The sequence below is a fragment of the Triturus cristatus genome, chromosome 7 (genome assembly GCF_964204655.1).
Source record: "Triturus cristatus chromosome 7, aTriCri1.1, whole genome shotgun sequence".
In the NCBI taxonomy this organism is placed as follows: domain Eukaryota; kingdom Metazoa; phylum Chordata; class Amphibia; order Caudata; family Salamandridae; genus Triturus; species Triturus cristatus.
Window position 1 is genome coordinate 202,003,513 of NC_140590.1, and position 14,765 is coordinate 202,018,277.

At 43.1% G+C, this 14,765-nt stretch overlaps 1 protein-coding gene across 1 annotated transcript in view; it reads right to left on the bottom strand.

The window, feature by feature from the left end:
* Positions 1 to 14,765, bottom strand: part of LOC146809218 (uncharacterized) — a 234,566-nt gene that overhangs the window by 26,740 nt on the left and 193,061 nt on the right. Inside the window, exons 7-8 of the mRNA XM_085616038.1 lie at positions 6,842 to 6,958; positions 5,967 to 6,127 (exon numbers count right to left, since the gene is read on the bottom strand). Of these exons, the coding sequence (XP_085472164.1) occupies positions 5,967 to 6,127; positions 6,842 to 6,952 (272 nt within the window). The 5' untranslated portion in view covers positions 6,953 to 6,958. The remainder of the gene's footprint in view (positions 1 to 5,966; positions 6,128 to 6,841; positions 6,959 to 14,765) is intronic.

Sequence of the window (14,765 nt, forward strand, 5' to 3'; positions counted from 1 at the left end):
TCTCCCCCTGCCCCTGTTCCATCGGTTATAACGCCTCAGGTTCATGTGAATGCCATCTTTCACCCTAAAATCCCCCCTCAACCTCTATCCTCAACTCCCCTCTCCACCCTTCCCCGGGTTCCCACCCCTCCTTCACCCCAGCCCTTCTTCCCGGACTAACTTGGAACATACTCTTCCCCCGACCCCTCAGCCTCCATCCCTTTCTCTCTTATAATCCTGACTCCTATCTAACATAGAACACTATCTCTCTACCCTGTCGTTGGAACTCTCTTCACTCAGGAAAGACTTTAACTCCCTCCCTTCACTCAATATCCCCAATTGGTCCTTTCCCCAGAAATCAGATCAGACAACCACCACAGACCTCCAACATTGGAGTACTACCCCCCTCTGCAACCCGACACTCAGGCCTTCCCTCTCCTCGAGCCATGTCTCCTCCGCCAACCTCCCTGACCTTGATAACTCAAACCCACCTAATACCCCGATTATAGACCCTCCTGCCCCATGCAACAATCCCAGTGATCCTAGGTACTAGCAGAATCCCTTCCACCCCAGTCTCACCCAGACCGCCATCAGAACTCACAATTATCCATTCTTGCCCCCCCCCATAAGTAGCCCTAAACACCTCACATGCATGCTGGTTAATTGCCAATCCTCTGCGCGACATGCAATTGAAATAGCGAAAACCATCCTTAGTGATGCCACGGACATCGCCTTCTTAACTGAAACCTGGCTCAATGCCCACTCTTCTATTCTGGACCTGCTCTCCCCTCCCGGCTACTCCATCCTCAGGAAAGATAGGCCTGACAGAATCGGAGGGGGGCTAGCCATTATCTATAAAAATGATCTCCAACTATCACTTAATAAGAACTCTGATACCTTGGAGCAGAACTTAAAGTCCTGGGGTCGCACCCAATCCGTTTACACAATATTTACCACCCCCGGGTGACCGTCTTCCGTTTGTAGAGGAACTGTCCAACCTCCTCATCCAGTCCTCGCTTTCCAACTCTAAAAACCTCTTACTAGGAGACTTTAACCTCCACTGGAACAAAAAGGATGACCCCTCAGTTAACCTCCTCAGTGATCTACTCGACATTAATGACATGATACAACTTTGCCATTCTCCAACAGACACCAAAGGGGCCACTATTGACGCTATCATTACTTGCAATGACTTGGCCTCCCTTTCCAACATCGTCCCCATTGACTGGTCAGACCATCACTTAATCCTCTTCTCGATCACTAACACGACGCACCCCCATACCCCCCTCAAAACCATTAAACACAAGAAACTGACTAGAAAGCTTCACCTTATTCCCCCGGCTGAATTGAAGTCCAAAGTCAAAGCACAACTGCAACTCACTCCCTTCTCTCAAAATGCAAATGACCTCACTGATCATTTTAACAAATCCATCATTGAGGTCCTCGACCAAATTGCCCCAGAAAAACAAAACATACAAAAAACACCTCCTCCAAATCCTGGTTCAATGCTGACCTCAACAGGGATAGACGTTCTCTTATAATGATTGAACGTACTTTGAGACAACACCCGTCCCCAACAAATCTGACCCTCCTAAGATCTGCTAGATCCAAGTATAAAAAATACATTCTCAATGAAAAGGCCTCCTTCTTCCGTTCACAACTGGATCGGGACAAAAATAGACCCAGAGAATTGTTCAGCATTGTTAAAAACCAAACAGCTTCTGCCACCCCCCTCCCCCAAGTTTCTGGCCTCAACCGTGAAATGTGAAGAAATTGCTAACTTGTTCGCTGAAAAAATCAACAAAATTGATCAATCCTTCATCTTAACCCCCGTCTCCCACAGTACCTTACCCCCTTTGACATTTCCCCCAAAGATTTCCCCTTTTCTACTATTTCCTCCTAACACCTCTCTCCTCCCCCGCTTTATTTCTCTGCCTGAACTCTACCCCACCTACCCCCTGCTAAAAAATAATGCCTCCTGGCATAACTTCCACCCAGTTACCAAATGGGATGTCCTTAACATCATTACCAGACTTTAACCTTCCTCTCACACCAAAGAGCCGCTCCCTGCTAACCTTGTCCAAGATTTAAAACACATCACTGCTCCCTATTGGACCACTATCATCAACTCTTTATTGGCTACGGGTTGTGTCCCTGTCTCCCTCCAACTTGGACAAATCACCCCAATCCTCAAAAATCCTCAAGCAGATCCAAACGACCTTAACAATGTCCGTCCTATCTCTAACCTCCCGCTTCTCTCTAAAGCCCTTGAAAAATGTGCCCTGCTTCAATTGGACAAACACATTGACACTTTTAATCTGTTGGACTCACTACAATCAGGCTTTAGAAAGGGCAGCAGTACTGAAACAGCCATGCTTAACGTAATTCATCAATCCCTTGACAAGGGCGAGTCCTTCCTTCTCATTCTCCTCGACCTCTCTGCTGCGTTTGATACTGTCAATCATTCTGCCCTTCTTAGCACTCTCAAAGATCGTTTCTGCCTTAATGGCTCAGTCCTCAAGTGGTTCTCCTCCTTCTTCCAACACAGAACCCAACAAATTAAAATTATTGATTGCCTCTCTAAACCAAGGCCTATCTCCCTTGGTGTCCCCCAGGGATCTATACTCTCTCCCTCTCTTTTCAACCTCTTCAGGGAACCTCTTACCCTCATTCTTAAGCAAACAGGAATCAATTACCACCTCTTCGGCTATGACACCCAAATCTACTGCAAGATTAAATCTTGTTCTGATATCTTACACCTCAATGACACCCTGATTAAGATGCAACCCTGGTTCCATTTCAACCACCTCAAACTCAACCCTAAAAAAACAAAATCATCCTCTTCTCGCCAAAAAACAACCCGCTTCCCATCCAGGCCTGGATCTCAGACCTTAAAGCTCTCAACTGTTCTCTCACCATTTCCAGCTCAGTTAAATCCCTTGGGATTAACATTGACCAGAACCTTAGTCTTATTTCGCACATAAAAAATGCAGCAAAGGGTGCTCTATTCACGCTACATCACCATAAGAAAATGAAACCCTTCATTCCTGCAGATGACTTTAAATCAGTTGTCCAATCACTGGTCCTGTCGAGAATCGACTATGGTAACGCCATCCTCGTTGGAACACCTACAATCCACTTAGCCCCAATCAAATCTGTTCTCAACCTTGCTGCTAGGCTTCGATCACTTCTCCCCTGCCCTCAAATCCCTCAAATAGCTCCCCATTGAAGGCAGATCCACCTACAAAACCGCTGGAATCCCGCATAAAGCCCTTCATCAAAACACCCCGCGGTACCTATCGGAGAAACTCCACATAGCCAACGGCTCCAGAGAGTTGAGGAGCACCAACACACTCGCTCTCATTCCCCCTCTGTTAAATAAGAAATCCACACAATCACACTCCTTCTGTGGAAATGTGCCGACTATCTGGAATTCCCTCCCTATAGAATTATGCTGCATTCTCTCCTACTACAACTTAAAAAACGCCCTGAAACTGCACCTTCTCAACCTCTACTGTGGTTCTTAATCACTACACTGGGCACATGTCCCAATCCAACTTCTCACTGTTTCGGTTTCCACTCATCGATCTCCTGACTTCTCATAACTACTCTATTTTACTACCCTCCACCCCTATATCACTATGTCTCCTTATTGTCTCAGCCCGCGTCTCACTGTTCAGGCCTCCCCTTCCCGATCACTTGACTTCCTCTTCCCCCCTCTTCCTATAACTACCCCATTTAACTACCTTTCCCCTCTTATTTAACTATAATCCCCTTAACGCCCCAGCCTACACTTACCCAGTTCTTCCTCATCCTTCCCCCTTCTAATGTCTTCCGCCATTCATGCTTCCCCCCTCCCTCTTTCTCCTTCCCAACCACACTTGCTGTTTTACTCAGGACTCGCTGTATTATACTGTAAATCCGGATGTCATTAGCCTTGGTAATCTTCTATGTCAGTTTTTATTGATCTAAGTTGTCTGTATATGCTACCTCGTTATACAAATGTTATTTCACCATTCTTGCATTATTACCCATGACTCGCTGTATCCTAATGCAAATCTTGATGTAACCATGTAAAGCGCTCTGATGCCCTAGGGTCCAGCCAGCGCTATATTAATCCTTATAAATAAATAAAAATAAATAAAGAGTAAATGTCAGTGAGAAAGAGAATGGCTGAATCAGTGTTAAAATGTGGGCATGAGTGTAAGTGGGTAAGAGTGTATGGCAATGTATTAATGTAAGTGAGTGAAAATGATTAATTAATGTGTGAGTAAAAAGTAGTATGGGTGAATGAATATAAGAGAGTGAGAGTGAGAATGTGTTTTTATGCTTGTGAGTCTGATATTGGTCCCAGCATATTTAAGGTAATTCATGGCTTATAATGTTGCCCATGGAAAAATAATGATGCCGACATACTAGAAGCAATTCTTGGTATAACAGGCATCCATGGTAAATACTGGTACTGGCATACTACATGTAATTCTTGACACATATTGCACAAGTGGAAAAATGCTGACATACCTGAGGAAATTCTAAACTTGAGCGGCACCCATGACAAGATAGTGGTACTAGCATATTGAAGATAATGCTTATCATGAGGGAGGGCAACTGTGGCATATGGAAGAAGGCAACTATGTCAAAATGATGATACTGACATACTGAGGTGAGTTCTGACACAGGGTCACAAATGGAATATGCATGGCATAAATGGAAACATTCTGGAACTGGTAGGGTATACCTCATTTTTGGTCTAAGTGGGCTTCAATGGCATATGGCATCTGCTAGCCCCAGAACAATGGTGGTATTTGGTGATACATTGGGTATTCATAGCAAATGTTTAAAACAATTCGTTTTACTCCTGGAGAGAATCAGGTGTCATTGCCTTGGCACACCCATAAAGGACTTGAACATTCATTGAGTGCCCTTTCACGGACTATGGCTGTTGAGCAAATGTATGTGAAAGTTGTGAATTAAAATGTACTATTGAACACCATTTCGTCAAAATCCTCTCATGGGCAGGACCCCTGCAGCCCCGAACTTCGTTAGAACAGATCTGACACTCTCGCTCGATACAAGTCAGGGCTACTCTCCAGCTCCTCAAAAGACCATGTTGGCATGCTAATATAGGTGGTATCTAAAATATACATATATATGTACTGTTTTGTTATTAAAATCAAACAGATATTATTTAGCGTCAGCTATATTACTTATTGTGATGTTGTTAGTGTTAAGGTCAAAGGACATGCCTTTTTGAGAAAATCCATAGTCAGATATCACATGATGTCATTTTCTGTGATGTCATTAAGGTCAAAGGGTGAATGTTGTCACTTCCGGTGCCAGTTTTGTGAAGTGACATCAATGAAGCCTCGCTCATGCTGGAGCAGGAAGTGGTGAATGGAGAAGTTTTTCCTGCTTCTACATGCACAGCAGTTCCTGCTCCATGATGCCATTGTGAGAAATCAACCAACAGTAAATAGCAGGTCTGGTACCGTTCCATGGAACAATGGTAGATGCCACAGGGGAAGCCTGAGTACTTTTCATCTGCTCACTACAAAGGTATGCGAAATTAGAAAGCACTACTTCCTACCCAGAGGCTGGAATTTCCAGATATTCCTAAACAACCAATTCTTAGGTAAACAAGCTTACACCATGCTGTCTCCCTGACTGCAAAGTCATAAATAATACATATCCTTTAAAGGAAGGATTTCAATGTCGGTAGTTTTTTATTATTCAAACATATTTTTCAAGCATCATAGATTTTGAAAAACAAATCTATGTTGAATGATAGGCTACATGGAAATGGTCTCTGTGCAGTTCTGTTCAGTTTTGGCACTATCCCAAAGAGTTGCACCGGGTACCTAGGTCTACTACTACCAGTGATTGGCTCTTGTGTGTTGGAGGGTTACATGAAGTGCCGAGGGGCAGCCAGGGTGAAAGGCACTCTGAACATTCCCTGCAACCTGTATATAAGCATGATGATAACTTACCGGTAGGACACGTTGGGTAAAAAGCACGCACTCTTGGCCTTATGGATTTGAGCCTCATTAATATCGATGCCAACAACATTCTGGAAATGTGCGGCCAAGGCACGTGTGCTTACTCCAGTGCTGCAGCCGACGTCCACTGCCAGCCCAAAGGGCTTCCCCTTCTGAACAAACAAAGAGCCTGTGTGAGACAGATGGACTCATTTCATGTAGAATGTGTATGTCACAGTTCCATTGCACCTCAGCTATCGCAGCTGGGTTCATTTCACGTGGAATGTGTATGTTACAGTTCCATTGCACCTCAGCTATCGCAGCTGGGTTCATTTCACGTGGAATGTACATTTTAGTTCTAATGCACTCCAGATAAACACCTCCAGTAAATTCCACCATCCTAAATATAATGTACACGGAAAACAAAATACAAGCTGCTGCAGCACTGTTACCTCCCTCCCCGTACCCCCCTCCACCAGAGACGCCCTATTTGTAACTTGTCTTGGGCAACATGGTGGCACACAGGCAGATGGCTTACCTGGCTCATGTGAACATTTAAAAAAGAACTTTCAAATGTCATAATGAAGGCCAATTAGATCTATTTGATATCCAGTATTATTCACTATTAGTGTAATAAAAGAATGGGGTAGAATTAGCTGGATTATGACCTTCCCTCTCAGTTGAGGTAAGTAAAAATATCGTTTTACATTTATGTTGTGTGCTTGCTTGCGTGTGAGAGTGTGTGTAGGAGTGAATTGTGTATGTGTGCCTGTAAGTGAAATTGAAGATCAAAGGGTGTGTGATGTCACTTAAGCCAGCCCTGGCAGTCTGGTGAATTCATGTTCTCACCCGTGCTCATCATCAGCTGGTCTAAGCTTCCCTCGTACCTTTTTTTCCAAGTAGGAGAAAATCAGCCTTTGCACCTCATTGGGCTCCCAAAGTATGCACTTTTGGCAGTTTGATGGGCACACCTTCTGTTGACAGAATTGAAGAGCCATCTGGAGCTGTAAAGGATTAAAACAAAACCACAGCAATTTGTACAACATTGTAGAATCAGCCTCTGGACTGGAAATCTAAATGAGGCTGTAAACACTGAGGCATGTATTCCCAAACAATCCATAATATTTACATCCAAAGCTTTAGCCAAACATAATTTTCTGCTCGAAGGTTTATTGGCCCAATTCACAAAGGTAAACTTAGACCAAAAGTCTAAGGTTAGACCTGAAGTCTAAGTTTAGACCAAAAGTCTATCTTTAGTAGTAGTAAACTTAGACTTTTGGTCTAAGTTTAGACCAAGAATCTAACTTTACTATGAGTAAAGTCAGACTTTAGGTCTAAATGTCGACTTCAGGTCTAAATTTATACTTTTGGTCTAAAATTACCTTTGTGACCCGGACCCTAATCTATACCCACATAATAATGAACAAATAGGATATAATGACTGTTGTTTTTAACAGACTAATATATGAGGTGGACGGGGTAACTCTTGATATGTTGTGTTTTTTTTTTTTTCTGGCTGAAGGGCCTTCAAGGGGCCTAGTAGTTACATGTGTGCTTATTTGAAGAGATATATAACCATTACATATCCACTGGGCTAAATTGTGGGATTCTGGCCTGATGACACATATTACCTAATTTCCAGTGCATTACCATTCAAAGAAGCGGGAAGGGAAAGTACTGTGTCTTGGGGGTGGACTCCCTGGGGCACAGTGTGTGAGTCAGCCCCGGGGAATGAGGTCTGTAGGGCCTTTTAAAGGTTTGGGAGTGAGGAGTGAGGAATGCATGCCCCCTTTCCTATAAAAATGTATTCCGAAACAGTGGGTGGTATCCCTCGGGCCTATACAAGCACAGAGAGAGGGGGCCTAGGGAGGTGGGGCCACACTCCCCCTTCCCTCATTTTTAAATTTCAGCCCAAGGGAATTGGGGTCCCGGGGGCCTTGATGGTCTGCATGCCTCCCTCCCATTTGTTTCTCACAGCACCCCCAGTCTGCTGTTTTATTTTTTCATAAAAAGTTGCAGTCCTGGGACAGTCCCACATGACTCCCATGGGATTTCTTTATTTTTTTTAAAATTATGGCCGGGGTGGTCCATCTGAGAACTCCCCCACACACGCCTCAGTGGGGCAGGGTATCCTATCCTTCCCCTTTAAAAAAAAAAAAAAGTGTAATCATGATAGGGGACTGTGGAGCCGATTCAGAGAACTAATCTGAGACAAAATCCTAAACTTACTACTTCTGGTATTCACAGAAGGCACTTACGATTTTTGGTATTCACAGAAATCACTTACGACTACTAACTTTACGTCCGTAGTCGGGCTGGAATCTTCGCACCTGGACCGTACTCTCTGCACCCAGACCATACTCTCTGGCTAGGGCCGTACTCTCCGGCTCACGCCGTAATCTCCGGCTAAGGCCGGATAAAGTGTAATCAATGGGCTGGAATGCAATTTTTAGAAAAAGGAACATTAGGAATGTGTGATAAATGGTAGAGGAGGTCATAAAAATATTGTGGGCAGGGAAAAGGGTATGGCCAGGCACTACATCATAACCCAGAAAAGTTTGCTCCTTTGCATCATGGTACATGCAGTGCACAATTTGCGCTCCTCTCCTCAGTGTCAACACTACAGTCAACACTAAGGGGAGAGCAAATTGTAACATGATGCAAAGGAGCAAAGGAGGATATGCCGTGGCACTCATTACAGGACTGACCCCCCCCAAAATTAAAAAAATATCAAAAGCAACACAATGGGTAAGGTGGTCACACCCTGACCCCCCAGGTTCATGTGAGAGTCCCAAAAAAGTTTCAGAAATGAGAAAAGCCTAATCACAGTTATGTAGGCCATAGACTATGAGTTGTGAAGGTTGGCTGCTGGCAGTAGGTTGGGTACAGGGACAAACCACTGCGCATCACAGAAGGCTGTGAGCAGCAGGAGAAATGGGGCACCTGTGAGCGGTTTGTGACCCGCAGAAGTTGCACACAGCATCGGGATTGCTATAGATAGGTGTAGAAGTAAGGTGAATTTGTTTTACAAAATTAAAAAACTTAGAAATTCAAAACAAAAGTTTACTATAACTTGCATCCCATCCATGCACTACTTATGACCTCACACATTACATCACTGATAACATTTTGAATGACATTAATGATAAAATCACTGATGGCATCTCAAAATACCTAATTGATGACATAATTGATAACATCATACAATCATTGTGACACTGTGACACCATCTTATAGGGTTTGTGGACTTGAAGTAATTTAGCACACTAAACCTGTGGATACATTTCCATTCACTTTAATGGGATAACCCTCTTAAAGACTTCACATGATATGCAATTATTTATATAAAAATATAGCTATGTATATCTCTTGGGCCGTTTATACTTTTATGAGGACTCTTAAGAGGACGGGGGCATGTGACTCTCTCCCGCAAGCCATGGAATGGCTCCAGGGATCCTAGCCCCTAAGTCCGGCACAGTGACTCCAATCCCCCGGACATCATTGTTTTTGTGAGGGTGCAGGCAGGGAAGAATTCTGGGCTCCCGTCAAGTCAAAGCAGAAAGGTTCCCTCAGGGTGGGGGCACAACTGTTTTACCCTGCCCATGCTCTGGTAGGTAGGGAAACAGAATTGCTCCCACCCATTAGGAACAGAAAGAAAATATGCTCCCTTCTGGTTGGAGCAATGTTGGTTCACTCTGCAACCGTAACATGATTGTCGAGGGTGGGCACCAGGCCACCCCGGAGATTAAAGAAAATGTTAACAAATGTGACGGGCTCTTCCATGGCCCACGAATTGGAGCCACATTCAGGGAACCAGCAGGGCTGGGAGGGCCCTGTGATCAGCCTGCAGCTTTCAATATTAACAATGCTGTGGGGTGGTTGAGGTGGGCACTAGGACACTCCAGTGATGAACAAAGAAATATAGTATTGCCAGCCTCTGTGCAGCCCCATGGAATGTGGTCACTTGCAGGGAGTTGGAGGCTATGGGTACCCAGGGGCACCCCACATGGTGCAGAACAAAAATGGAAACTGTGGGTGTCTCGTATGGGACCAGAACGCCCACAATAAATAAATATATAAATAAATAAATGAGAGAAGCATAAAAAATGAGCCATCAGAGCTGCTCATTTATTATTCACTGCTCCTGGCAAGAATCACCCCATAACGCACTGCATGGGCTTATTTGCATGCATTTGGCTGCATGGTGGGGCCTCAATCAATTCAGTGGCACCACCAGTATGTATTTAAGTGTTATGGGGGCTGCAAGAAGTGCAGCAGACCCTCAAAATTACTCAAAAAACAATGCTATGTTTCCCGGGGACTATGGAATGTACCCCAGGAAAAGACATTGAAAGTTTTATTTGTAACTGTATTTATATTCATATAGCACTTAGTACACCGGATGAGGAGTTGAAGCACTTTTTGGCATTTACCACTCTACTCCGGAACCGAAAGGAATACTATAGGGGAAACTAATTTGTTAATTTGAGTGGTGGACATGTTATTCTGTTAGTTTGATTGAATGGGATAAAGGAGGGATAGAGGAAGGCAGAGTCTAGACAGTGTTATTTGGGAGATCCTATTAGTTATATGAGATTTGAGATAAGTCAATTGAGGGATAGAGGAGGAAAGTGTCTAGGAAGTATTAATTTAGAGAGCATAGTGGTAAAATGAGGTTTGGGGTGAGTCAAGGCAGGATATAGGAGTGAAAGGGTATGGGGATCATGGTAGTAGTAGAATGAGGTTTGGGGTTAGTCAAGGAGGGATGGAGGAGGGAAGAGTCAAGAAAGGATCTTACAGAGATCATAGTAGGAGAATGATGTTTGGGATGAGTCAGAGATTGGAGGTAGAGGCTATATTGAGAGAGGTATAGGATGCCATCTACTCATCACAGTGCGTATCTCTTTACACACTTTCCCTCAAAAACAAGTACTACAATATGCATTAAGACTAATGGAATGTATTGAGAACTCATCTACTTCTTTTTACTATTTGTGATCCCATGAGAACCCTGCAAGATCATAAAATGTACTAAAAATAATATTTATTTTCATCACAGTAGTTATCCCTCAGACACCTCTTCTCTAAACATAGGGGTACAGCATACCTTTCTGCTGCCCTCTTATATCGTTTTTCTATTTTGTTTCCATAACATCTCCAATTTTTCACAGTAGACAGTAATGGCAGTCATTTCATTTCTAACATTCCAACAGCCAGCCAATTAGAGTACTCGTTCTCGTGGGACTCGCAAGAGCATGAAGGCTCACTACAAAAACTGTCATCTTGACCAATCACAAAACTCCATTTTTGATTTTGCGCTCTCGCTGGATATCCGTGGGACTCTTGCAAGCCCAACTGCCAAAATATACAAGTAGTTTTCACCATTATTATCTCAAAAACAACTGATCGGATTTACACCAAATCACAAAAAACACAACAATCTGTGGACCAAGATTAAGCTTTCTGCTGAATTTGGTGTAATTTTGTTCAGGAGTTTTTGCTATAGCCTTCTCTAAAGAAGTCCATGAACAATGTGTAGGGATTTATATTTTGGGACCCCCATTTTGTCTCGGCCCTTGCTTGACGTATCAACCCAAACCTTTCCAGGAAGGAACTGAATGGTGATTTTGCATTGTTTCATTAAGATTCAACAAATGGGGCCAATGGAATTAGCAAATCAAAAAATTCTATGGAAAAGCAAACCTAAATATATTCACTGAAAAAACCAAAGGTTACATTAACGTTATAGTTAGGAAATAGAATTAAAAAAAGCTTAGAAATTCACTGAAAAAAACAGCTAACAGGTACATTATAGTTAGGCTCAGATTTCACTCATACAAAACCATTGAAATTCAGTAGTTATAGTTACCTGAGCTAACTATAACTAAGTCTGGATGGTTACCTCTGCTGCGTGGACGGAGTTTGCAGAATTTTGCGACTCCGCTCAGAGTGAAGAGTTCAACAAAAAATTCTGGTTCCACCAGGTAGCGGAGTTTGCCCCATCTGCAGGATCCTTCAGCATGTCATGAGTGACATGACGACTCGGGCCTGCAGCTTTGTGCGGTTCAAACCTCTTTTTCAGTTTGCAAGAGAAACTGACTAAAAATAAGGCTTGAATTACACAATGGGTTCCAGCTAAGAGATATGTTGTTTTTTTCTCTGCCCCGGCCTACAGGCACAGGTGCCGGACAGTAAGCGTAGCTGGCCCGCTGGCCCTGAGGAAAAGCCACTGCCTAACTTAGCCTGGCATGTTCAAGGACAGTACTGGCCGGCAGGGGCCACAATGGGGCTGTTTAGCCACTCAGTCCGCTCTGTGGCAGGTCACTCTGGGCATTGAACTTGCTGGACCCTTTGAATGTATGGCAGTTAGGGGTCCGGGGAACAGTCTGGACTCCTGGAGGACGGGCCGCTTTACCTGGGGCCCCAAACCTCGCTGGCCAACGCGTTTTCCCTGCACATCATGCCGCAATGGTTTGGCACTTTTCTGCTGTAGTGTGCAAATGCAGCAACTCCACCGGCTTGCGGAACTCTGCGGAATTCCACAGAGTTTTTCTGCATCTCCATGGAATTCTGTGTAGTGCAATTCTGCAAGCTTTGCTCACCCTTAACTATAACTTACGTCCCCGCAATGCACTCATATATTACATCACTGATGACATGGTCAGTGACATCACTCATGACATCATTGAAGGCATCTCAAATTAATTCCCTGATGACATCACCAGCGAGTGTGTTTTGTAAAAGTTTCTGAGATTTAAAGATATATACTATGCTTCTTCATAAGTTAAGTTACTATTCTTTCTGTTCTACTAACAAGTATTAGTGTTTCTAAAATATGTCATCTGAGTGGCACTGTGACTGTATCAGTGTGGGAGTGGGTGTCTGAGGCAGCCGCGGTCAGTAGTGGGAGTAGTTGCCAGGCGGTGACGTGGCGAGGGGGAGGGGCAGGGTGGGGGTAGTAAACTATGGATTACGGAGGTTTACAGTTAAGTAAACTTAATAAATTAATAAAATGAATTTCGTACTTACCTGTAAACCTCCGTAATCCATAGTTTACTACCCCCAACCCTGCCCCTCCCCATGTCATCGCCCGGCAGCTACTCCCACTACCGACCGTTGGCTGGTCTGAGGGGCTGTTTGTGTGTGTGAGAGTGTGTGTGTGTGTGTGTGGATATATTGGTAAATAAGTGTGTGTGACTAGCTGTATGGATGAGTGAGTATCTGTGAGTGGCTGTATGGGTGGGTGAGTGCATATGTGAGTAGCTGTATCAGTGGCTGTGGTGGCTGTGCGAGTGGCTCTATTGGTGGATGAGTGTGTGAGTGGCTTTATGGGTGGCTGTATAGGTGACTGAGTGGCTGTGTGAATGATTCAATGGCTGAGTGACTGGGTATATAAGTGCTTGGATGGTTAAGAGAGTGGCTGTTTCAATGGATGTATGGGTAAGTGAGTGGGTGTGCGAGTGGCTGATTTGCACAGTAAGTATTTGTGTGAGTGGCTGTACAGATGAGTGAGTGGGCATGAAAGTGATTGTATTGATGTGTGAATGAGTATGTAAGTGGTTTTGTGGAAGAGTGAATTGCTGTATGAATGGTTGTATGGGTGAGTGAGTGGCTCTGTTAGTAGCTGCATAGGTGAGTGAGTCATTGTGTGAGTAGCTGTGTGGATTTGTGAATGGGTATGTGAGTGGTTGAATGGGTGTGTGAGTGGCTGTATGGGTCTGTGAGTGGCTGTGTCAGTGTATATTGTGGGTCTGTCAGGGGATCTGAACCTAACTATAAAGTACATGTAACCTTTGTTTTTTTAGTAAATTTCTGTGTTTTAAATTATATTTCCTAACTATAATTTCCCTGTAATGTTTATTTTTTCAGTGAATTTCTAAATATTTTGAATTTTCATTTCCTAGCTATAACATACCTGTAACCTTTGTTTTTTTCAGAGAATTTCAATGTTTTTTAAATTTTATTTCCTAACTGTAACCTGTAAACTTTTAAGTGGGAGTGTGAATGGCTGTATAGGTAGATAGGTGGGTGTGTGAGTTTGTGAGTGGGTGAGTGAGTGGGTGCATGAGTGTCTGATTGGATCTGTGAGTCAGTGGATGAGTGTCTGAGTGGGTCTGTGAGAGCTTGCAGGAGTCATTGAGTGGGTCTGTGAGTGGGTGATTTTCCTGTGAATTTCTACGTTTTTAAAATTCTATTTCCTAACTATAACATCCCTACAACCTTTTATTTCAGTGACTTTCTAAGGTTTTTGCAATTTTATTTCCTACCTATAATGTCCCTGTAAACTTTATTTTGAACAGGTTTTTTAATGTTATTATCTAAGTATAGCACCCCTCTAAATGTTTCTAGTTGAGGTTTAATTTTTCTAAAATGAACATGACATTCTGATTGAAAGACCAGTTATTTTTAAAACAGTCTACAGTTTTGTGGAAAATGTATAGTCATCTACATTATTTTTTGCTGTTAGCTTACTATTCTGCCATTGTGCAAATGTCTACTGCATATTATATACTACACATAATAGACCATACCTTTTTGTATTTGTCTGTGTCACTGCTTGTAATTTTTTTAATGTATTATTAACTGTGTTTTTTTTCAAATTATTTTAATTCTCACAAATTAGTCAGGCATTTGTTGCGATTTGTTACAATGCATATGTTCTGTTTTTGCGGAAAATTTGTGAAGACTTCTTGTATTTCAAAAATATGTAAGCCACATATATACACATACTTTAAACAGTGTTTGACAGTAGTTGTTTGTTAAAGAACTGTTTAAACATCTCTATCTGTAATCATTTTTAAAGAAAGACAC